Genomic DNA, 24,892 nt, shown 5'->3' with positions numbered 1-24,892 from the left:
ACTTCTCTTCTTCACCTTCACCACTCCTTAGGTGACCTCACAGAATTTCATAGCTTCAAATACTGCACGTGCCGACAGTTCTCAAACTTATCTGTAGCCTAAAAATATATTTCCTTTGAAACCTAGACCCGTGCACCCCATATCATCGCACAGATATCCACTGGACAACCCAAATGTAACACGTCTGAACCTGAACTCTTGATTCTAACCCAACCTGCAACGCCAACTCTCTTCCTCATTTCAGTAAACAACAATTCCATACATCCCCTTCCCGGGTATGAATGGGATCTTTAAATACGATGGGCTGCCATTCCCATGATTAAGTTACATTTTGTGGAAAAGGTGAAGGGCCTTTGCAGATGTAATTAAAGTTCCAAATTGGCTGATTCTGACTTGCTCAAAAGGGAGATTTTCCTAGGTAGAACTGGCTGAAACCATCAACAGGGGGGCCGAGCCCTTGGAGAAGGGAGAGGGTCTCCTGCCACCCTTGAAAAAAGCCAAGTCCTGCTGTGAACTATCTGTGGAATGAGGTGGTCTGAAGGAGCTGAGGACCCCAAGGAACTGAATTCTGACAATACCCAGGGGAGCTTGGAAGAAAACCTCTGTCTCCAACTGAAGGTGCCTAAAGTACAGCCTTGAGACACAACAGAGAAACCACCTCAGCAGTGCCCAGGTTTCCGACCTAAAGAAACTGTCAGATAGTAAATGGGTATTGTTTTAAGCCACTAAGTCTGTGGTAACTGGTTACACAGCAGTAGAAAACTGCTATGCCTTCCTCAACATAGAATACCACTCCCTCTGCTTTCTATCCTCAGAGAACTTGATATATCATAACATATAATACAAATATTTGAATTGTCCCTCTCCCACCTCTTTAAAATTTAAACTTCTTGAGGGCAAGAAATGTTGTCTTTTGTTTTTCCCCCCCTTGTTGCATCACAGCACCTAAAATAGCGCCATGCACATTGTAGGTGCTCAATGAATATTTATAGAAAGAAATGTATTTGCTGTTTACATTTATATCAGCACAGAGTGATCACAAAAATTTAACAGCATTTAACTTTTCATTTTCAAAGGTCGTTTCTCAAGTTAAAGTACAACGACTGTCCTTTGAGGAGTTTAATAGTATATTCTGAGAGACGCACAAGTTCTCAAATATAAAAAACACTAATTTAAACCAAAACCTTGTAAAACTATAGGGGAAAAATGTACACAAACATATGTTCACTGAAAATAAGTTATACTAAAAATAACTTCTGTATTTTGAAGGTGCTTCTAGATGGTTTCAGGAAAATACCATTGTTATAGTATGTCTTAATTTTAGCCACACTTCTAATGGATCCTTTTATGACATCCTTCTGAATAGCTAACATTCACTAAGAGGCAGGGGAGTCAATAGAATTTGGTTGTGGTTGAGCAACTATATCATAAAATACTAGTTAATTACTAGTCACTGAGACAGTGGGCAGTTTCTAACAGATGCGAGAGGCTGTCCTACTTGAACTGTTGAACGTGTTAATCAATGTTTTAAATAAAGATGTCAAAGGTTGGATATGATCACTTGCCAGTCTGATAAACCAAACACTCTAACTAATATGACACACTGACAATCAAGAGTGAAATGTATGGTGGGCAGGCTGTGAGTCAAAACCAACAGATTCGTTATTATAGCGATAAATGTTAAGACAGAGAGAGTGCTAAAACACATGTTGCAGTTCAGAATTAGGCTTGATAGCCCTTTAAATAAAAAAAAAAAACCCACACAAAATGAGGTTTAGCCTAAGTGTTAGGTAATGCTAAATTCGCCACCAAAGCACATGGATATTTCACAAGGCAATGAAAACTTGGCCTGATTTAGAAAAAATATAGCGTGATTTGCAAAAATCACACCATCTTACTACTGTATTCCAGCCTGCTCAGACCACATGTGGAAGCCTGTACGTAAATATAGGTGCTACATTTAAATGAAACAATGTTAAACTGGAAGACAATTCCATGAAAAGAACTCTGAAGTCAAATAGGTTTTAGAGTAAATAAATTCCTTTCCTACAAGACTTTTCTTAGAATCTTTGATGTTAATGTTCCTTGTGATTTCCAAATAAGGTATGTGTGTGCATGTGCGTGTAATAGGTAGATTCCATGCGCACTGTTTCTTTACTTGTTTGAACATGGAAGCTTTCTTCATGGAGCATCTTGTAGGAGTAGTGACCTAAGCCACAAATTAGGAAAACCACCACCTAGACCCATGAGGAAAAAGATAACAGAAGCCGGTGCAGACTAAATGCCAATAAAGGTGAACCGGGATTATGAGAGGGATGTAGAACTATACTTTGAGAAGCACGGCTAGAGTTCCATGTGTTGTTTTGCCTAAGAAAAGAGAACAAGCCTTGCAAATATACAGATGGCTCTCAGAAAATGAGAAAATGCATTAGTCCTATATTGTTCTAGTACCTAGAGCAAAACGATATTTGAAGGTAAGGCTTGAAATATGCATTTCAACACACTCAAGAGACTTTTATTCAGAGAGACTGACAGTTGCTCTGAGGGCCAGAATTTGATCCCATAAGAGCCCAGAACAGGAGGTTAGTTGAATCTTCAGGAGGAAGATGAACTATCACAATGAAAGCTTTTCGGGTCCACAGGGGTGATAGTGGAGAAAGAGTGAGCTGAAGGATGTGCAGAGGCCCGGTAAATATCCAGCAGGGACACTAAAGAAAGATTCCTGCATAAACCAAGTAGGAGGCCAGATGACTGGATTCTAAAGGCCACTTCCATCACCGCACACTCAGTGGACTAGACTGTGACCTTCACAGCCTCGCTCATCCCAGTATCTCAATGACAAACACAGAGCCCGGCAGAGTTCTCATAAATATAGGTGGACTGAAAGAATAAATGAGCAACTGAAAAATAAATGACAGGAGTTCCTGGTCCTAAAATCAAATGAGAAGAGAATGAACTACTTCACTCTTCGGGGATTGCAAAATACACTAATTGTGACTCATAATCAAGGCTACTTTCAAATGTAAGGAAAGCGGCTTTGTGGCGATTTCACTTCTTGACTGGGAATCAACCCTGAGTTAAATCACACCAAGGGTTGCTGTGAGGGTCCCCTGGTAGGCATGTGAGAATGTGCTGCAGGTTGTAAATGGCCATCAGAAGGAAGGGGTGATTATGGCAACGATAATCTACCCTGACAGACTAAGATAACGCAGAGGGCTGGAAACTAACCTTGAAAATAAACCTGCTTTTTACAGCCACAGCTCTGCAAATGATCCATTAAGCCATGTGCTTTATGTGTTTAATTGTCAAAGGGAGAACACGTGTAACTTATGTTAAAGCACCTTCAAAAATGTGACCGTATTCTGATTGACCTGGTAAATCAAGCTGTTTACAATTAAGTTTAAGCAGATTTCTTTAGTCTTGAGACACCAAATTCTTAGCAAAGAATATACACTGAGATGAACCTTAAAATTAGAAGTCCTTGAAATAGAAAGAGCTTCCATTCACTAGATACAAAGACTGTATTGCTGGGGCACCATATTTGTATCCATTTCCGAGAAGACTGAGGGCTCTTTCAAAATAGATATGTCATTTCTCCACAGTGGCTGATCACACCTGCCACTGAAAAATGTTCTGAGCAGGCAACTTGTCGTACAAGCACGGCTTATTTCTGACAGAGACCGACTGCTGAAGTGTGAAAGAAACTCATTAAAAATCTCTTACTGTGATCTTGCATTGTAAAAAAGAAAAAAGAAAGACTCAAGAATGAAAAGGCAAGGAAAAGAAAACTTAATGAAGGGTGCACTGAGCCCGCAGACACACTCAGATGGTGCTTTTCTTTCTTGCCGTTTCTCAGTAAGCGTCTAGAAGAGAGCAATTAGTCCCAGGAATACAGTGTACATTGGCTGTTTCGGGAAACCAGGTAAGTTAGCAATCTCATTTTATGCTAATACTAGGAAAAGTTCATGAAGATCAGAATATTGTGCTATAGGAAACACAATGCAGAATGAACGACATCACTTACCTTAATCTTAAAACGAGGTTCACGGCGCAAGAAGCTTCTCTGTAGTCCTCATTAGCATTGGGTAGGCCCTTTAGAAACAAAACAGCAAACAGTGTTATAAACTCAGGGAACAAAGTCATGACATCCCTTGTTCATACATACAGCCTTTTCTTTCTGGAAATTTCAAAACTACATCTTCATATGTGCTGGTCTCATTTAGCCACATGTCACCTCTGTGTGGGGGCTGGAACGAGGCTTCATTCCCATCACAGTTGTAAACACTGATATTTCATACAGGAAGCCTCAGCATAGCATGAGCCCTGTAAACAACTGGTTTAAGTTGCAACGAGTCCAAAGAAGGTGGCTCAGCCATCTAATCAGGCACCTTGCAACCGGAGCCCCGGACTGTGTCCCCACTGGGCCATGGTGATGCACAAAGATTTCTTTGGGCACCTTCAACCTTAGGATGCAGAGGAAGGTGGAACTGAGCAGATCAGGCTGTTTATCTTTCCTGCCTTTCTCCCCTCAAGCCTATTTCCTTGAATACAGGTCACCAATCACGATGTCTCTACTACAGAGCCTATCCCTACTCCTATGAATCCCTGGGCATGCATAGACCTTCCTGCTAAGAGAAGAAAAATAAGGGATTTCAGGTCAAGCCTTGGCTCGGCCGCTGACCAGCTGTGTAACTGTGGGCAAGTCATTCTCTGAACCGATTTTTCCACCTACAAAATGTGGATAAACGCGTGCCTCAAAGGTTGCTGGGAGAACAAAATAATCTATATGAAAATTAGGCATAAACTGCAACACGTTATACAACACCAGCTATCCCAACCCCTTTTCCTGTTGACTCTCTTTGCCTTCTGCCTCATTATGCCTAACTTGCCGTTCATCATCCAGCGGATCCCTACAGTTTATCTCCAGGTGTTTTAATGAGTTGCCTGACACAATGCAAAGACCTAAACGGAACCCTGTCCCTGCCTCTAACCAGTTGTGTGACCACTTAACCGCTGCAGATCTCTGCTTCCTCGGCTATAAAATAAGGGCCACGGACCGGATGTCTGACCTCACACAGTCTTCCTGTAACCATAAAATCCCACTCTGTCTCCTCAGTACACAGCTGATTCATAAAACACTGATCAGGTAAGAGGGAAATCAGTTTAAATGGATATGCAAACTTTGGGGGAAAATTTGTGATTCCTAAAGCTAGGGAGGCTTGCTGGTCTAAGCAGTGTGAGCTCAGAGGGCTTGCCCATGAATTCCACAGCGACACAGAAAGGGCACCCCGCGCTCCGGCCCCTTGCCATCGCTCCTCACTGTCTGCTCGGCACTCTTCCCCTGCGCCCAACACACAGCTCGTGGCACACATCTTAGGTCATATGATGTTTCATATAAATGCATTTCATAGTCACTGATTATTTTTACAAGGCAAGTTGCAGAGATAAACTGGCCCATAAAATTCAATGATAAAAGAATTATGAACACAGGTTATAGAAATCCAACTAGGAGCAAAAAAGAAAAGCATCAATTAACTAAAGTGTTTTGTGGCTGGAGTCTAACAGAACGGTGAGTCATTTTCTTTCCTTTTCTCATTTCACACAGTACCAGCAATTTCAGAGGCAGTCTGGTAATCAATTCTTGCTCTTGAACCCATCATTTAAAGGTTGGAGGCCCTGAAAATCACGGTCAATAGTGACAGTATTCTTTTCTCCATACCCATTAAAAACAGAGAGTTTACAAGCCCCCGATTTGGAATCACTACCCTGAAATTGTCTCTCTCTCTAAAGTGTTCATTTTTCTAAAAAATCTGTTCACAGAGCATCTCAAACATAAATGACTGGCGGAGAAACATACCTGAGAGTCCTGCACAGAAAGGGACTGTATCTGCTCGGGGATGCTGCCTGCATTCACCGCAATCTGTTAAGAGAGCCACCGTTACAGCACTTAAGGAAACCAAAATGAGACATTAGGGTCAGTGTGGCTACATGAAGTCCCAATTACCAGAGGCAAACATTTTCAATAATTTAAGTAATTTTAAAGCAGTAGCTCCCAAAGTGTGACCCTTTCACTCTCTGCATTGGAATTACCTAGGACACATATTAAAGGTTCCTGGACCCCACCCAGACTAATTCCGAATTTCATGGAGACTGGAAAGAACTGGATCTTTAACAAGTGCCCTGGGGGCGCTCCTACAGAACCACTGAGCTAAAGTGAAAGATATGGGCTAGTTGATATGTTAAACTCAGTAACAGAAAGATGCCCCAGGACTTTTTCTTCTCCCATAATTTCATCTAAGTGAAGGACCTCCTAATGAAAGGATGTTAGAATTAGTAAAACCTGCCCCTTTCAGATTACTGTGAACAATTTATTCGCTGGATTTCAAAAATATAAAAGGGCGGTTTGGTTTTGAAAACATTTTCTCGAACAGAAATGCCAGAGTGACATGACAGGCTCTATATTTCTCTCAAAGTTGGAAACCTGACCCTAATGTGATACCCAAAATATTCTGGCCTCAAGTCCTGCTTTGGTGAACTCTGCCCTGAACAAAAATTGAAAGACAAAAAAACTCAAAGAGGAACAGCAATGAAAAAGAATGAAAAGGCGTTTCCATTTCTAAACTTACTATCAATTCTTTGTACCACAAGCTTTCTAAAGGTTAAGGGCATAGAACTCTTACTCTCTGTGCTTCCTCAAAAATAACTATGTCAGTAATGAAGTAGTAGGGGAAAGGGTCTGGATGTCTGCAGTTTGCTTTGAAATGTATCACAGAATGAAGACAGACTGATGGACGAATAGATACATGTGCATGTGACAAAGCAAAGGTAGTAATGGTAGGATCCAGGTGACAGATATGTGGATGTTCACTGTTAACATGCTTTCAATGACCCTATACTTTTGAAAATTTTCATACTAAATTGTTGGGGGGAAATGACTACATTAGAACAAAAGACCTGTGTTCATTCACCAGCCAGAGGGCCTGGGCCTGCACCAAATGATTTCTTGTACAGAATCTTTCAGGCCGAGTCCATAGTCTTAATTAAGGTTTGAGATACAACCAAAAGATACATCAGCACTTCCAGAATATCCTACCTTTAGTTAAAGAACCACTGTAATCTGAAAAACCCTAGTGGCATTTACTAGAGGTGACAACTTCTCTTTCCTGAGGAGCCCCCTTATTCCTGGGCGATCGGCAGGATGGAAAGACAGGTGACTGGGTGGGGGCTGGAACCCCATGCACTCCGTAACCTCACTCGCTGGGCAGATGTAACCACACATGTAAAGACGGGACCAGCCTCAGGCTCCAGCTGGTTTACAAGCAATGCGGGTAATCCCTCTGAAAATGTGCAGAGATGCACAGGAGTGGTGGATAGGGAGGTTCCCCATACAAAACACAACAAACTGTAGTCCCCAAACTTCACCATTATAAACTCCATTCTATCTGTTTGGGGCATGCCTTTGGGGCACACATTTTTACATGTAAACATGTACAAGAAAGCTAACACATTAAGCAGCTGCCATTCATCAACAGTATAAAATAAATTTCTCGATTGGAGTTTTTATGCTGTTAAACAGTTTGCTTATAGGAACATTTGAGAGAATGGTGTTTTGATAGGAGGGGGAAAGAAAAAAATAATAGATTAATATTGGACATCACCCTGGAAACAGGTGTGAAAAAGGGAAGATCCTGGAATGGAGAGAAGAAAGGGACAGGGTCTGCTTTCCAATTTTTCATAGAACTCTACCTAACCTTCTGGTTTTCTATTTTTAAAGTTACTGTGGCTAAATGCAATCTGTTATCCTGGAGCAGATCAGAGAAAGGACGTTAGTGTGCAAACTAGTGAAATACGAATAGTCTGCGGGTTAGTTGATGGAGATGTAGCCCTGTTGGTTTCCTAGTCATGACAAACATGCCAGGGTTACATGATAAATTAATGCCATGGAGGAACCTGGGTGAGAAATGTATGGAAACTCTGGACCACACCTGTGCTACTTTTCCATAAATCTAAGATTATTCCAAAGTAAGAGATTTCAAGAAATATAGAAGATTTCTGACCACAAATCTAAGTTTTATCACAACTAGTCAGAAAGCCAGTCACCTGCAATGAGAATACCATTTAAAAAGTGGTATCATAAAAATATCGAGCTAAAGCCATCTGTGATTTCAAAGGCTAAATATAATAAATTCAGAGAGAGAAATCAAATCTTTCCCTCCATCTACAAATATATATATATATGTATATATATATATAAACAGGTATGAGAGCTAACAGGCACTTGAAAAACACAATGTCATCAGAAAAAAAATTTTAAAAACTAGAGGCAGTTTTGATAATCATCAGGCATGTTACTCAATGGAGTAATATAAGCAATAAATTTAGCTTTCACATTGTGACTAACCTCTAGTAAGATGAACTCAACCTAAATCCACATTTTCTCTCAGAATAAAATGTAAGAGTTGAGAAACAGAACATTTACACAATTAACTTAGCCTAGACACTGTAACAAAAGTCTTTAATATGCCTCTTGTGCACACTTATCACTGGTGTCTTTTGTGTGTCCAAATTTCCTCTTCTTATAAGGACACCAGTCAAATTAGATTTTCCTCTGTGAGTGCCCACTGAGCACTCACAGAGGAAATATCTTCAAGGACACAGTGAGAAGACAGCTATCTGCAAGTCAAGCAGAGAGGCCTCAGAAGAAACCATACCTGCCAACACCTTGATCTTGGACTTCTAGTCTCCAGAGTTGTGAAAAAAAATTGTTGAGGCCCCAATATACATACACACACACACACACACACACACACACACATATGTATCTCTTGTGGGCCTTATAGGACTTCAATCAACAAACCTTCCCACCTGGCTTCATTACACTTGATTAAATAAGGCCAACTTTTTCAAGAGATTTCTGAAACATCAACATTTTCTTTCCTTCTTTTTTTTTTTTTTGAAATTCCTGATAGATTTAAAACAAATCTTCAGGAATTTTGAGCACACAATTCCTAAATTCCAGTCTGGACTTTTGGATTCAGAGGGATTGGTGGGTTTTTCCTATTCACTGGTCCTTGATTCTAGCTATGCATCAGAATCGTGTGAGCACCTTTTCAAAAATCAGAGTTGTCTGGCCCGGCCGGGCATGGCTCAACAGTTAAGAATAGATTCCGCAGGTCCCGAGACTGAGGTTCAATTCCCGATCAGGGCACATGCACGGTTTACAGGCTCAATCCCCAGTAGAGGGCCTGCAGGAGGCAGCCGATCAATGACTCTCTCATCATTGATGTTTCAATCTCTCTCTCCTCCTCTCCCATTCTCTCTCTGAAATCAATAAAGCTATTTAAAAAAAAAAAAAATCAGAGTTGCCTGGACATCACCCCAAACCACCAAATCATAATCTCAGGGCTGGGCCTAGGCATCCACATTTTTAAAGCTTTCAGTTTTTCTGATGTGGAACCTGGGTTGCAAACCATTTGCTTTCATGCCACCTAATGGAGGGGCTGCTATAAAAAGAATGCTTCTTTCATAGAAGCCTTGCAGATGTCTTCCTCGGTTAAATGAAACCAAAACAAACTGTGAATTTAAATACAAAGTCAATTTCACTTTCATACAGGAAATTCAGGCATAAAACAAAATGAGTCTAGATACAGTGAAGTGCCTAAGACTGTCAAACCCCACTCAGGAAGGTGAACAGCAATACTTGATCAACTGAGAACATGCTATACGTTACTCTCTCCTGTCTATGCAGAAAATATTCTTGCCAGAAAGATACAGGAAGTATTCAGTGAATATTACCCAATGAAGATATCCCTCAGTGAACCAAGATCGAATGCTTTTTGGGTCTATGGTGCCACTTGAATGATGTTTGTTCTATTTCTTAGTAGAACTGACAATTTTAGCTGGAGATACTCTAAGAAATAGATGAAAAACCTCAACGCTCAACTTTTCTCTGGAGAAAATTGCAAAGTGGGCAAGAAGGCAGAGTTCACGATACCTGGTTAAGATCATTCTAAATGCCCAGCACGTCTGTGTAGTCAACGTGTCCTACTATGGACACCAACGTGTCACCATCGTTACTAACTCATGGGATAACTCTCTTGACCAAAGCTTATATTTCATGTATAAAATGGAAAGATAAATTCGTAAGATAGGAGGAAATAGGATCTGAAAGAGAGTCACCCATAGGAGGCAGGCAGACTGAAAAATCCTTTGACAAGGCCTATTGATGTGGCATGAGGGTGAGGCGAAAACAGAGGAAGGGGACAGTAACGGGGGAAGGCAGGGCTTGTAGCCTGATGCTCTTTTCTTAGAAGGTCCGGCTGGCTACTGCCACCTAAAGCGGAATAAGATTTACTCCATTTAACCAACAGAAAATGTCCGCTAATTTTAAAAAGCTGGGATGGATTCACTTATAACCCAAAGTCTTCAGTCTCCTTAATGAGACTTTATCAAGGCACACATTAATTACTAGGTCTGTAAAATATTTGGAGCTATTTAAATATGCTCAAATTTCCTCTAGGAGAAACAGCAAGTCCTCTGCACTACAGTCATCATTAGCCATTAGGAATTATTAGGATAATTAACCAGATGGAGGAAGTAAAGTTAATCAAAAGATGACCAGGTCTCAAAGGGAAGCTGATAGAAGAGTGTTCCTCACCTACTCAGTTACCCAGGAGATGCTAACCATATCAATATCTTCCTTTATCGAAAAGTATAAATCGAAAAGAAATTTTCCCCGTATGCCTACTATGTTTTCTAAATGACAGTAATACCAAGAGTTAGGATTAACTGTGTTACGAGACCATACTAAGGACTCCACTGAGTGCTTCATGTAGGTGATTTCATCAGTCCTCAGGGTAACCTTATAAAAGCATAGTGATCATCGCCATTTGACAGGGGGGGGAAACTGAGACTGAGGGCGTAAAGTAATCTGCCCCAATTTACATAGGACAGAAGTAACTCAGAATCGGGACGTGCAGAGCCTGTGTTCATTTTCTTTTTTTCTACTACTGCATAAGAACAGTATTTTTTCAATCTCTTCCTCAAATGGGTCAAACTTTGATACTGCAGAGGTGGGAGAGAAACTGAATTGGAAAAAAAAAAAAAAAAAAAATTAAAAATCAATAAAGAACCACCACTCACCTCTGGATTCTCTTCCTTTACTCTTCGTGACTGTAAAAGAAATTATGTATCCATTAATACACACACATACAAAAAAAACACAAAAATGAAATTTACACAGGTAAGCTAATCATCATCAGTGCCATTTACCTTTTCTTGAGAAAAAGCTGCTTTCCCTTCTTCACTTTTTTCATCCATCTCGTCGTCACTCCACTCCCAGTCACCGTCTTCGGTTTTGTGAAGGTGACCGCTTGATCCAGGAACTCGTCTTACCTGAATATGAAAAAAAACACACCAATTCTTCATGGGTCGAATGTGAACAGTGCTCCCTGGCGCTGCTGCCCGGGTGACACAGCATACATCTACCCTGCAAATAACCTAAGTGGCTATGAACTCAGGGATCACTAGCAGCTAATACCCAGACACACTACACACCTCCAGACACCCACAAGCATCCTCCAAAGATACTGTGTTCTTGACATGCTTGACTGTGAACGTGAAGAGCAAAATATTTTGGAAGAATATCACATGCATCGCCCACTGAGGATCAAGTTCATTTTTAGCTTTTGCTTCAGTTAACACTTTATTAATTACTACACATAAACGGCCACATGGTGGGCTTCTCAATCGCCTAGGGAAATGCACGCAAGCAGCAGACTGCTGACAGGGAAGGCAGGGGCCGAGGAGGCCTAATGAAGCTACTAGTCCAGAGGCATCAGCGACCTAAAACCAAAGTCAGGAAAGCAAATACCCTTCTGTTGCCACCTTGCTCTTTCTCAGGCCTGGCACTGTGCTTGTTTTCCCAGGATTCTGCTCAACCTACTTGAGCAAAACAGCATCTGGCTATTCTTAACACACCTTGCAGCACACTTTGAGGCGTGCGGGACTGCTAGGAACACGGCAAAATAAGCAGCCATGCCAGATAATCTAAAGAGATTATAATCAGCCTTCTGTAATTATTTCAATTTGTGTGGGGTTTTTTTTGTGTGTTTAACTAGGGAAGAGATGTAATCCATGGGACATGCTTTCCAAATGTCTCTGTAGTTGAAAAAGCAAAACTTTTTAAAAGGATAGGATGACTGAGAATGATGAGCTTCTGACCAAAGTCATTTGCCTTAAAAGAAAAAGAAAAAAAAAAAAAAAGGACTGAGATGTAATTAAACAAAGCAATGTAGCACATGAACATGATGTGACCATAACAGCCAGTGATCCACCGGCTCAGAGAAACTTCAAGTGGAAAGAGACCTTGGAGACTGTCTGGTCCAATGAGGGCATTTTACAGATGAGAAGACAAAGGCCCAGAAAGTGGCCCAAGACCACAGCTACAAGGGCAAAATGAAGGCAAGAAAAAAGCCTTCAGACTCCCATTCAAATGTAAGAGTCTTCTTATGCCATTGAATGGTAACTGTGAAAAAGAAGTTGTCTAAAAATGTCCTGTGAAGATTTTGAAAGACAATGAATGTGAAGAAAGGCTATGTTCCATAACAGAAACTTCTGAGTTAAATCACAGGAGCTTCACGAATCCCGAGGGAAGCACCAGAACTTATATGTAAAGCAAGCAGTTACACACATCCGATCCATGTGATGTCACAAACAACGAAGGCTCAGGGCTAGGTCTGATTTTAAGGCACTGCCATGTAGAAAGTAAGCTTGACCATTTATCTAGAAAGATCTGAGGTCCAACACAGAAAGTTTAAAAAAAGAAGAAAGTTGAAAAGCAAGTAAAAAGTTCTTACTCATAATTGCAAACAGTTATGCTCAATTTAAAAAGAAAAAAAAAAACTTTTTCTCCACTTCTGCCCCCTAAATTTTTTTAACTAATTCTCATTCGAAACACTTAGCACTTAGTAAAACCCCTTCTGTGCCTGGCGTCAGCTATTTTTTCCACTTGCATTCTGAGTCACTGAAAAGACCTATTCTAATGATAGTGATTTTAATGGTGCCTATAGACGCTGGCAAAGTACGGCAGAAAAAGTGCTGAAATGCACTTCAGTATTTTCAGAACAGACTGTTCATTTTAAAGCTACAAAGAAATGGAGAGGAGAAGAGAAAATAATTTTCTGTTGACATATACAATAAAATTAGTAATTTTCTTAACAACATTAATCATAAGAGCAACATAGAAGAAAATCTGTTAATGACTACATTAAAAGAAAGAATTTAAAGCCACACCTATCACAAAAGGAATTAACTGAACAGTGAGAAAGCAAATAAAATTACGTTTTGGAAACAGAACAAAGCTACTTTTACTGAAATTGTAAACCCAAGTATGGTTAATGAATTAGTATTCTTCAAGTACTCATCTAAAAGACTATACCACGGAAATCTAGCTCTTTCTGACTCAAAGATAGTGCAGCCGCAATACCCTAGAATCTAGTTTATGCTCCTTTTTCTCTCACGCTGTTTATAAGATCTCTCAGTTTTATTTCTACGAGCAGGATCCAACTACAGACTATAAAATGCCCATCTTCTATGTCTATGTTATTTTAGAGCCCTGGCTGTCTCCCTCTTGGTTTTATTTGCTGGAAGAGAAAAAGATAAAGCAAAATGTCCAGGATTATAAGGCTCACACACTGAAAGAAAGGGTGGAATGGACCTTTAAAAGTATAAATAATGGTTGACAAATAAATGTAGAAGACAAAAAAAAATTTTTTTAAAACTACTTAGCATAAAATATTGGCATAACAATGGCGAGAACAAGAACACAAGTGTGGTTGCTGCACGATTTGAAAGCCAGGCGTGGCCGTGTATTCATGTGACACTGACCTCTACTGAAGAGGCCAGAGAGCCAGTTTACAAAGTTACATCCTTGCGGGGCGTGTGCAGGGTGGGCAGAAAACAAGGTCTACCTTTTAGAGCCAAGGCAACTAGGGTTCACCCAGTTTAACACCTGGGGTTCTTATTTAGGAACCGAAGACTATTCTACGGAGTGAAAACTTCAAAACAAGACGCAAAGGCTGGTGCCCTCCCCGTCCCTACACTAAGGGGAGCGGAGGTTTTCGCCTCAGAACTCTGGGTCATTGTTACATCGCTCCTTAGCCTAGTAAATGATTTACTCACTTAGCAAAGCCAAGAAAGCGGCGGTAGACTGAAATTTTTTCTCTCTTGCGAGTTTAAAAATATAATCCAATGATTTTGAGAGAAACGAGCTCAATTTAAGTGATCGCTAGAGATATTCACAAACCCACAGACTCCTCAGGTCACAGCTGGCAACGGTGAGGTTTGAAAAGTTGAACCTGCAGTAACATTTATTCCCAACACCGGGAATAAAATACAGCTGAGCGGTTCTATTTCTATCCGAAAAGGAAAGTAATATTTTCTTTCCTTCCTCGAAGCAGCATCTTTATGAAAATCCACTAAAGAAATGAAGTCCTTCCTGACTCTCCCAGGAGGAGGTCAGGCTCCGACAGACAGGGCCTGCGGTTCCGACCAGTCTTCCCCACCTGTGCCCCTCTGAACAGGAGCTTCCTATGAGTATCGCGACCAGGATCGCTAGGCACGGTCTCAGGTCGCCACCTGCCCCGACCCCAGGCCAGGAAGAACGCGAAGGAGGTGGGAGAGCCCGCGATGAACTACCATACAGGGTGTTAAGTGCTAGAAATGGAAGCGTGTTTTCCTGACACACCCTAAACAAGGGATAAAGGTGATTTCTTTGTTGTTGTTGCTCGTTTAAAGATTTTACTGCCGATCCCAGGAAGTTAAAAAACAAAGACATACTGACCACGATTTAGTAGCATCTGTCCAGCAGCACATGCCCACCTCCACCCCCTGCTCCTTCCAAGGCAGCCGCCAGCAGCCTCCGCTGCCTCATTAACTTCTCCCTGGAGGTGGGATTTCAGCATCTCCTTGGAATGACTGTCCCCTCACTGGGAACCCTGCACCCCGCTTCCCCGCTGGCTGGACAGGCCGCGTGCAGGACTGCAGCGTGTGCCCGAGGGACCCGGGAAGCCCACCCCCACCTCATGTCTGCCCACCGAGGGCGGGCTGGGCGTGGCAGGAAACAACGCCCAGTAACTTTTCTCTTATCAGGTGTTCTACTGACCGCAAGTACAAAACATGTTTCTAATCAATTGCCATTTTAATGTCCTTGAGGCACTACCAAGCAAACAAAGTTTCCTAAATCATCAAAAACTGAGAAATAAAAATAGACCCAGTGAGGCTTCAGCAGTAAACATTTTGCTGTCCCGTATCTTACCCTCTGACACTGCTCCAGTGACCATCACCTCTGGCACCCCCATGGCCACCAAATCTGGCACCTCCGTCCCATACCTACTGCCCAGCCTCACCGTGCTCTTCATCGCCCCCACCCCTCCCCGACCTCTTCTGTCTCTGCTGGCTTCAACCCCCTCATATAAGGTCTGGAGCTCACAGCTGACTCTCCTGATGCGGCACTTAATAGGACACCCCATGCCCTGTGCCCTCACTGTTCAATCTACCCCTGGGAGGAAAGCCGGGGCTCGGCCCAGACATCCCTTCTGCATTCCTGAACCAGTGGAGACAGCCACGCCGCCCGGTGCCATTCCAGATGACCACCGGCCACCCCTAGCTGGGGCCTTAGTACTGCTACAACCCTGCCACCCCAAGGGTGGTTCCTGGACCAGCAGCAACAGCATCAGCTGGGAGCTTGTTAGAAATGCCGACTCGTGAGCCCCACCCACGCCAGACCCACTAAATCCCCAGGTGACTCATATTCTTATGCAGGTGTGAGCAGCACTGTGCTAGACAACACTTTCGCTCATTGTTAGCCCATTCCTCTCCCCAGCCCCAAATACCAGCAGTTGTCAATACAACGATAATTAACCACACCCTGAGCACTTTAAATATATTGGCTAATTTAATTTTCTCAGTGGCCCTGTGAGCTGACAATCATTTTATTACCCCATTTTTCAGAGGGAAAACTGAGGCGTGCCCCACACTGGCTCAAGCTCATACAGCTGGGAGAGACTGCTAGGAGTCTGACCCCAGCTCTCCATGGCCAGCCTCTGCCTGTTACTCACGGGAGAGCCAGCCCCAATCGCACTGAATAACTTCACATGGTACCCTGAGAGCAGCAACTTGCCTTCTGTTCCTGATAAGCTTCCTCACGCTCTCCACGCTCTTAGCCTCTTTCCCTCCCATGAGGAAACTGGATTCCTTTTCCTTTAAAGACCAGTGACTCCAGCTGTGCTCACTTATCTACTCGTTTATTCTTTCAAGACACTGCCAACCAGGCCCTGACTCCTCTACATCCGTCCTAACATAATCACGTTTAATTCTCTTATACCTCTATGCACAAGGGGGGTGGGGCTGGGGAGTGGGTTAGGCTTCTTCCTTGGCAGTCACTCTGTCACTTCCCTTTCGCTGTCAACATTTCTCTAACGAGCGTCCCTAACTGCTGCCCTCAGTGCATCCTCACCCTCATACCAACGTTACCTGTCCCCCTTAGGCCGCCAAAACTTCATCTGCCCATCTCTCTCTCTCTCATTCCCCAGGATTTAACGACTTCACAGCTGTACAGGTGAGTGCTCCTCTCTGCTGCCACAGTGCTGAACCCCATGGCTGAACCCCATTCTTTTACTCCATGCTCTCTCCAAACCTGTGTCCATACGTTTCCCCTTCCACCTCTCCCTCCTAGTGCCCTTTCGTTCTCAGTCTTCATAAACACGGCTGCTCTCAGGCCACTGCACACTCTTAGCTCACTAGGCACTACCTCCCCCAGTGAACACACACTCTCCATGCCCTCTCCTCTCTCATTTAAGCTGATGACTTTAGAAACTTCATCTCTTCGTCTTGTTTTCCGAATGCTCTTTTGGATATGGACGCCTGGCCGGTTTCTAGCTCCCCATCTCGAAGCCCTTTGTTAAGGCTCCCCCCCCAGCCTCATTCCGACTCTTCTCCAGGGTTATCTATCTTAACACCTCCGTGCTGGAGCTGGCTCACACTGGCTCAGGAGAGCCCGTTAGAATTTCAGTTTGTCAGACAGCTGACTTCACGTTAGTTGCTTAAAATTGGCCAGAATAGCCCTAGCCGGTTTGGCTCAGTGGTTAGAGCATCAGCCCACAGAATGAAGGGTCCTGGGTTCAATTCCAGCCAAAGACACATACCTCACCTGCAGGCTCTGGCCCCCAGGGTCGAGTATAGGGGCAACCAATCGATGTGTCTCTCTCACATCGATGTTTCTCTCTCTTTCCCTCCCACTCTCTCTGAAAAGCAATGGAAAAAAAATCCTTGGGTGAGGATTTAAAAATAATAATAATAAATAAATAAAATTGGCCAGAGTAGGAATACTAACACAATGGAAATGAGAAAATGCTGCACCTCCCCATGCTGCCAGAGAGCCAGTTTTTAATGTTCACCAGCACACCACTGATGATAATACTCAGCTCATGGAAACACTGTAAAATCTGACAAACACATTTAACATGAAGTTAGTAGTTATTCCAGGAAATAACTACTTTACAATGGCAAATATCTCAATTTTATTGTAGAAGCCTCTCAACTGTCACCTTTAAAAGATGACACACTAATTGATTTTTATGTATCAAACACATACCAATATAAGTGCGGGGGAGGGGGGAAGGACTATATTAATATTACTCAAATTGATACACAGGGCTTGCGATAACCTTTTTTATAAAAACATCATGAAGAAACACAGTGCTACATATTTTTGATGAAAGTGAAAAGGGTGTCCTCTGAAAAACTGTGTTAAGATGATGCAAAAATTGGCTCTATGATGACTGATGCCAATACCGCAAGTCAAGAGCCTAAATAATATTGCTTCATACAAAGAAAGAAAGAAAAACTAATGCATTTCTAAATAAAAATGTTTTGTATGTATATGCTATTTAACTAATGCATTTCTAAATAAAAATGTTTTGTATGTATATGCTATTTAAAAACTAATGCATTTCTAAATAAAAATGTTTTGTATGTATATACTATATATAATTATACTAATAAATTCTTGTAAGTAGATATTTTATTGCATCTATGTGCCCAAGTGTTCATATGTTCAAATTGACGAGAAAACTTTTTTCCAATCTTTAGATTTGGAAAGGAAAGTATCACATTATTTTTAAATTTCCTTTATAATTAGGAATGCAAGATAAATTTTTGCAAACAGGATAAAAAATGTTGCACCTGATAATTTTTCGCAAAATGGAAATATACACCTTTGGCAATTAAAGCATGAAATTAGGTTCTCAAACTTCCTCTAAATATTAATACAATAACAGGCTGATGATAAACATAAATATCATTGAAAAATTATTCATTATGTTTACAACAATTTGGAACCTTGATTAATGAATAGAATATTTGGGAGAAGTAAGATGTAAAAGATGGAGAACTACTGGTCTAGTTGACATTGCTGTTTGTACCTTTTAATCCCAGTAGTACAGAATATATATTATATGTGTGTGTGTGTGTGTGTATATATACACAGACATGCACATACACATATATTTTATATTTTGTAGAAATTGTCTTCATGTAGCATTCACCAGATATTGGCTTAACAAGGCACATAGTTCCTAGAAATTGTTTTAATTACAAAACATTTAAAATTAAATTCTATTTTGGGTTAAAAAAAAAAATACCTCCCAAATTTTCCATCCTGGCAAAGGGCATAGTCCTATGAAGTCCTTAACATAACACCTGGCACATAATAAACACTAAGATATGACAGGTGCTATTATCATAATACAGTTCACCTTTCTCACAACCCAAATCTATCAAATGTTATATTCAGCAAATTTTACCTCCTCAGCTCCCATCGTGATAGGTCACATCCCCTTCAATGCTGATCTCCTGTCTCTCTTATTCAAACAAACTGCTAGTCAATCTTCTGACCTCTAATCCCTTGCCTACTTTACCCTTCACACTGTGGCTAGTCACAGATTAGCACTCTCTAAAAAAACCAACAAGAGTTCACTACTGCCTACAAAATGAGTCCAGCTCCTTAATATTCAAGTCTCCCTGAGGGGAGACCCTAGCTCCAAATTACCTTTTCAAGACTTATTTCCCACCAAATCCCTTTAGATATCCCACCATCCAGTGGTGTACAAATTACATACTTCCACGACTCTACCTTTTTACATGTTACATGCATACCTTGGTCTGATCTGCCGTTCCACATCTGCTTTTACCGCTTTTCTTCCCAAAGAAGAGGCTGTTGCCATTCTCCCAATTGGTATTTTGCCCACACCGTTGTATCATTCTACTCTGTATTACAGTTAGCAAAGGAAATACTGATCTGTCACCTCCTTCAGGGAAGAGCTCTAGCCTTAGCCTTTTTAAAAAACCAATCGCCTATTTATTCATTCAGTCAACAAAGTTTCATTTAATACCTACCTTGGTGACAAGTTCTAGAGAAAAGGCAAATGAAATAAAAGCCTACATCTTGGAACAGGTCATAATCCAGAGAAGTGAAGAGGCATTTATGCTAATGATTTCAATAAAATGTGAATGCTACAAGAAAGACGCAAATGCTGTGAGATGGCAGGACACTTGTCCGTCTGTGGAGGACAGCATGGGGGCTGGCTGTTGGTGGACAGGAAGAGCTCAGCAGGCGGAGAAAGCGGAGAAGTTTTCCACCCTGAGAAAAGGTAAGAACTTACTGGGTTCTGCTGACTCATGGAACTAGCTGGGACACAAGGTACTGGGGTCTAGGGGTTGAGTTAAGGAAACACAACAGAATGAGGCTGGAGAAGCTGTGTGAAGAACCTGTACAATAAGAATGGCACATTCAGCCCTGGCTGGTGTGGCTCAGACGTTTGGAGCGTCACCCTGTGCACTGAAGGGTCATGTGTTCGATTCCTGGTCAGGACACATACCCAGGTTGCAGGTTCAGTCCCTGTTTGGGGTGGCTGCGGGAGGAAACCAATATATGTTTCTGTCTCACACTGATGTTTCTTTCTCCCTCCCCCACACACCCCTCCCTTCCTCTCTAAAACAAAAAAGAAAAAGAAAAAGAAAAAAAGAATGGCAAACTCAAAAGACTACAGAACGAGGCAGGAAAGGAAAGCAGCACCAGTGAGGACAGTGACGGGGACAGGATCTGTCCCACCTGTAAGGTGCGCCTGGCATTAGCTGACTGCCGCCGTAGGAAGGCAGCCTGGGTGCTGCCAGATCTGTTTCCAGAGAAGTGGATAATTTGAACTTTTATGTGAATGCTCTAGATTTTTTTAAATGTTAACAAGTATGTCAAATGAAGAAAAAAAAAAAATTCCTCTGTACAGCCTAACAAATGATGCATCTGTGGATCTGGACCCTCTGCTGTACATCACGTCAAAGGGCTTAGGATTCAGACGATGGAAAAACCCAGAATGGGAATGATCCTATTTGGAGTCCTGAAAGCAGAGCTGAGCATGTACTGGGGCCTGAGGGTGACAAAGGCCAGAGAGAAAACAGTACTGTTCATTGTTCCAGTTACTGCTGACATGTAACTAATCGCACCCAAACCGAGTGGCTTTTGGGGACGGCGATCCCAGAAGCTGAGACAGTCAGACTTGCTTCCTTGGAGGCTCAGGGCCCCCGCACAGGTACACCAGCTCCACTGTGACAGCCATCGCAGGGGGACCCTGAGTCAGGACAAGCCCCTCGCACAAATTCCTGACACACAGAGTCAGCGCGAGGCCATGACAGGACTGTTGTTTTCAGAAGGTTGTCAGTGAGGGCTTAAAGGAAAGTGAGGGAAAATGTTACTGGACGCTAGCTAGAGGACAAGAGGAGCCGCGATGCGGTGACAGTTTGGCAACACTGACATGTACGGGAAAGTGGGGAATGGAAACACACACAATGAACTCGATGACCGAGCTAAAGAGATTTCCAGGAGGAATACTTAAAGTGACACCTGGGCTCTGCTTGCTGCCTGAGATAAAACGTGAGCAGCGAGAGAAGGGCTCAAGAACACACTGTTAAATATAAAACTGTTTCTCGTTCCCAGCCTCTCCAGATGTCAAGCAATTCTCAAATCAGGAAAAGGCTTCAGAACAACGATGGGACCCCGGGCGAGGCTGTACGACACTGCTGAGACTTCAGGATGATTAGAGGCGCTGCCTCCTAGATGCTTTCAAACTGACTAAGGCCTTCGAAGGATCTTAAGCGCACACCTTGCAGAAACCTACATTAAATAACAAAGTTCCTGAGAACCTTAAGGGTGTTTCTCAAGGAGCCCAAGGTAGACAAAGCATCTTGGGGTCATGGCTCTTGTTTAATGGAGTGAACCCAACGAGACTTCCAGAAAACCCGCAAGTTTTTTGTTGTTTTTTAAAGATATCTGTACTATGAAGTCATTGCCAGGTTAGACTAAAAGAAACAGAGAGCAACACAAAATGAAAGGAGCCTTCAGATCCCCAAACTTTTATGGGCAGGAAACGATGTATGAAGGCTACTCAGCTGCAAATGCTGGCTCCTTCTTGTGAAATTATGAAAAAAGACGACTTAAAGAGAAGAACCAAGAGCCCAGAGAGTGGAAGCAAGAGCCACAGAGAAGAGCAGAACAGAAACTGAAAAGGACCTGGCAGGAATCCAGAACTGCCATGACCCGTCTGCCTCCCACTTTCTCACGTTGGGACAGGCTCTAAGGTACCTGTCCTCCTGTTGTGCTCTGGGTGGGTATCGGGCACATAACTGAGAAGAGCAACCAAGGAGGTATTCCCAAGGACCTGGTTCTGGGGAGCCTCGTTTGTACCCAGACCTAGTTTAGATGTTGGTCCCTGACTTTGAGCCTGAAGCCATAATGGGGTAAGATCTGGAGGGTGCTGGAAGCGCTAGAGTACACTCTTGCACATGAGAGAGATGTGAATTGTTGTGGCCAGATAGTAGATCATGGCAGACTGTTTTTTTCAAAGATGCCCATGACAATATCTCCTATCCCATGTGTTCTTCCAAAATCTTGCCACTCCGCTATCAAATGATAGAGTCCAGTGCCCTCTCCATAAATCCTGGTGGGTTTGTGACTCACCTCTAACCAACAGAACTAAGCAATGTGGCTCCCAGGGCCAGGACAGAAAAGGTGATGCAACTTCCAGCTTGCTCACTGAATACTTAAAATCGATGCCTTCAGCCATCCTGTAAGCACTCTGCCTGCCTCGAGGCCTCCACGCTGTCAGGCACCTGGACCAGGACGGCCCCACAAAGAGGAGGCCGACCCACCTACCAGAAAGCTGCCTACCAGGGCTCTCCCGAGACCCTGGACCACAGAAACTTCACAAAATGAGCTGCTAAATTTAGGTTGATCTGTTACTCAGTAACAGATAATCAAAATAAAGATGGTCATAAAGTGATTTATTGAATTTCATTTTCATTTTTGTATACTTTGAATATCAGTAGGTCATATTTTACACCCCTTACAGTGAAAGATAACAGACTCAGCCATACTTTGCTTCTTGGTCAGTGTTTTCTGTGGACATTGCGGGCCTCTGAACACTAGGATTTTAATTTATACTTACAATTTTTTTTCCACCTGACCATGTTATTACTCATTAAAATGCCAAGAAGAAGAAAAGTCCATTTCTATTAATCACAGATAAGTGGCTACAGCTAAATCTTAGACCTTTTTGCCCATGATTCCTATTAACATTTTTTTTTGACCTCTTGGAATTCAGTGCTTATCTAGTTCTGCCAAAACCTGGCATTTCCTTTTTCTAGAATGTAAAAGGATAGAATAAAGGAATGAGAATATTAAAATGTTCGGTAGGCAATTATAAAAAATTTAGAGAAACAAAGACTTTTATAATTCAATAATAACAGTTCGAAACACTAGGCTAGTTCAGTGAAGGACACACTTATAGCAACTTCCTTATTATATTTTAACATTTTCTAATGTGAAGAGAATCAAATTTGATAAATGTTGCTCTTCACATAATGATAATGGAATTCTGTAACTTTGAAAATCCAACATGAAAGGGCAATGTCTTGAAAGAGAATGTTCTGGAAGCTATTCTGAAAGAGCAGCACAAAACACAGAGAAGCAATTAGATTCCTTATTCTGTTTTAATCCTATCAAACCTCCAATATGGCATTTCCCCAAGTCAGGGTGACAATGAACAATGACAACAGCTAGGAGCCAAGAAAGCTGCATCCAATTTTGCAACTATTGTCTTTGAGAACTAAAGCTCCCGCTGGAATGGGTGCCAAGCTGATCTGTAAATTCAGCTAATAAAGAAAACAATGGGAATGTTCTGTCCTGGTTAGACAAATAACACAAACGAAAAAACACACTTTACGTAAAACCAAAGGGGGTAAAAAAAGAGAGAAAATAAATGTTTGGCACTGAAGCGGAGTCGAAGCTGCTCTGGATACAGCAATAAGTTGCAAAGTTAACTTAATTGCAGAAAAGGGAGGGGTGGGAAAAAGAAGAGCCTACAGCCAAGCGAATACAACTCCAGGCAGGCAGCCTAACTGACTACTAGAACCAGAAGAATCCTACCAGGCAACAGAGAAACACTGCGATGGTCAGTTTTAAGTGTCGACTTGGCTGTGCTACAGCCCACAGTTATTCAACCACACAGGAGTCTGGGCATTGCTGTGAAGACATTTAGTAGATATGATTAAAGTCCATTATTGACTTTAAATGAGGGAAATTATCCTTGATAATAATCTTGGTGGGCCTGATTCAATAGCTGATAGGCCTTAACAGCGAAGTGGAGGCTTCTCCAAAGAGGAAATTCCACCTGTGGACAGGAGCTTCTGCCATGCCCCGGGGCTCTGGCCTGCCCTTCCTGGAGGACTGACTTACAGATTTCAGACTCGCCCAGCCTGCCCCCGTAGTCACATAATCCAATCCCTTGTAATAAATCTTTATATATATCTCCTACTGGTTTGTTTTCTCCAGTTGTAGCCTGAAACACACACTAAATCCAGCGGCCTCAGTGTTGGTGCTGGAAAAAAAAAGGCAAAGTAGCAAGCAGAAGAGCGATATCAATAACAGGGTCCACCAGTCTTTGGAAATGTTTATGTTAATATCTCCAAATGAAATGTAAAGAGAGTTGAACAGAAAGGACTATAAAACAAAAAATAACTCAGATGATATGAACTGCCATAACATAATACAAACTGTATTCTTACTTTGTGGAAATGCCCAACATAAAGTTTAGGGGTTACTGGTTAAACATCATTCTGTTAACTCTGAGTAATATAATCAACACCAGTCCCTTGGGAAACACCCTGGCAAGAACGAAATCTGCACAGGGAATAATGACCCATGAAAGATACTTCATGCACTGAGTTTTGTAGAATGGAAACTGAATCTAGGCTCTTTAACTCTTACATAGACTGTAATGCAGAAAATATTTGTAATATAATTTCACTAAGATATCTGATTTTTAAAATGTACACATTTATACAAGCGGTGTTTTTTGTTTTTGTTTTTAAGCATTTTAGAATAATCTTTAGATGTCAGTGCCAAGGAGTCCCTTCATAAAAATTACTAATGTCACCCTAAAGACACATTTTAGCTATTTCTCAGCTTATACTTACTTCCCAGTTAAGTGTCAGCAGAAGGTTCTCTGAATAAGTAGGTCCCTGCATACAAGATTCCCAGCGTGCTCGCCCTTACAAAGGTGAGCACCTTGAGAGAGATAACATTCCTCTTCACTGTGGAAAAGAAATCATAGAAAGCAGCAGCTATGCCTGTTGGCCAGCAGCAGAGCCTTATACTTTGTCATGGTTTATCAGGGTGTGTGGCTCAAATGGAGGCACGTTTATTCTTTCTGGTTATAAAATCAATACAGCACCCATACTATGGAATAGTATGCAACCCATAACAAGTGCAAATAGATCATCA

At 41.9% G+C, this 24,892-nt stretch overlaps 1 protein-coding gene across 1 annotated transcript in view; it reads right to left on the bottom strand.

Moving 5' to 3' along the window:
* The window catches only part of STK39 (serine/threonine kinase 39), a 245,975-nt gene that overhangs the window by 86,838 nt on the left and 134,245 nt on the right, over window positions 1–24,892 (bottom strand). Inside the window, exons 11-14 of the mRNA XM_087819800.1 lie at window positions 11,272–11,394; window positions 11,143–11,172; window positions 5,858–5,920; window positions 4,025–4,092 (exon numbers count right to left, since the gene is read on the bottom strand). Coding sequence (XP_087675926.1) covers window positions 4,025–4,092; window positions 5,858–5,920; window positions 11,143–11,172; window positions 11,272–11,394 — 284 coding nt within the window. The remainder of the gene's footprint in view (window positions 1–4,024; window positions 4,093–5,857; window positions 5,921–11,142; window positions 11,173–11,271; window positions 11,395–24,892) is intronic.

This window comes from Miniopterus natalensis, chromosome 8 (assembly GCF_054644295.1).
Source record: "Miniopterus natalensis isolate mMinNat1 chromosome 8, mMinNat1.hap1, whole genome shotgun sequence".
Lineage (NCBI taxonomy): Eukaryota > Metazoa > Chordata > Mammalia > Chiroptera > Miniopteridae > Miniopterus > Miniopterus natalensis.
This window is presented reverse-complemented; position numbering and strand designations above follow the sequence as displayed.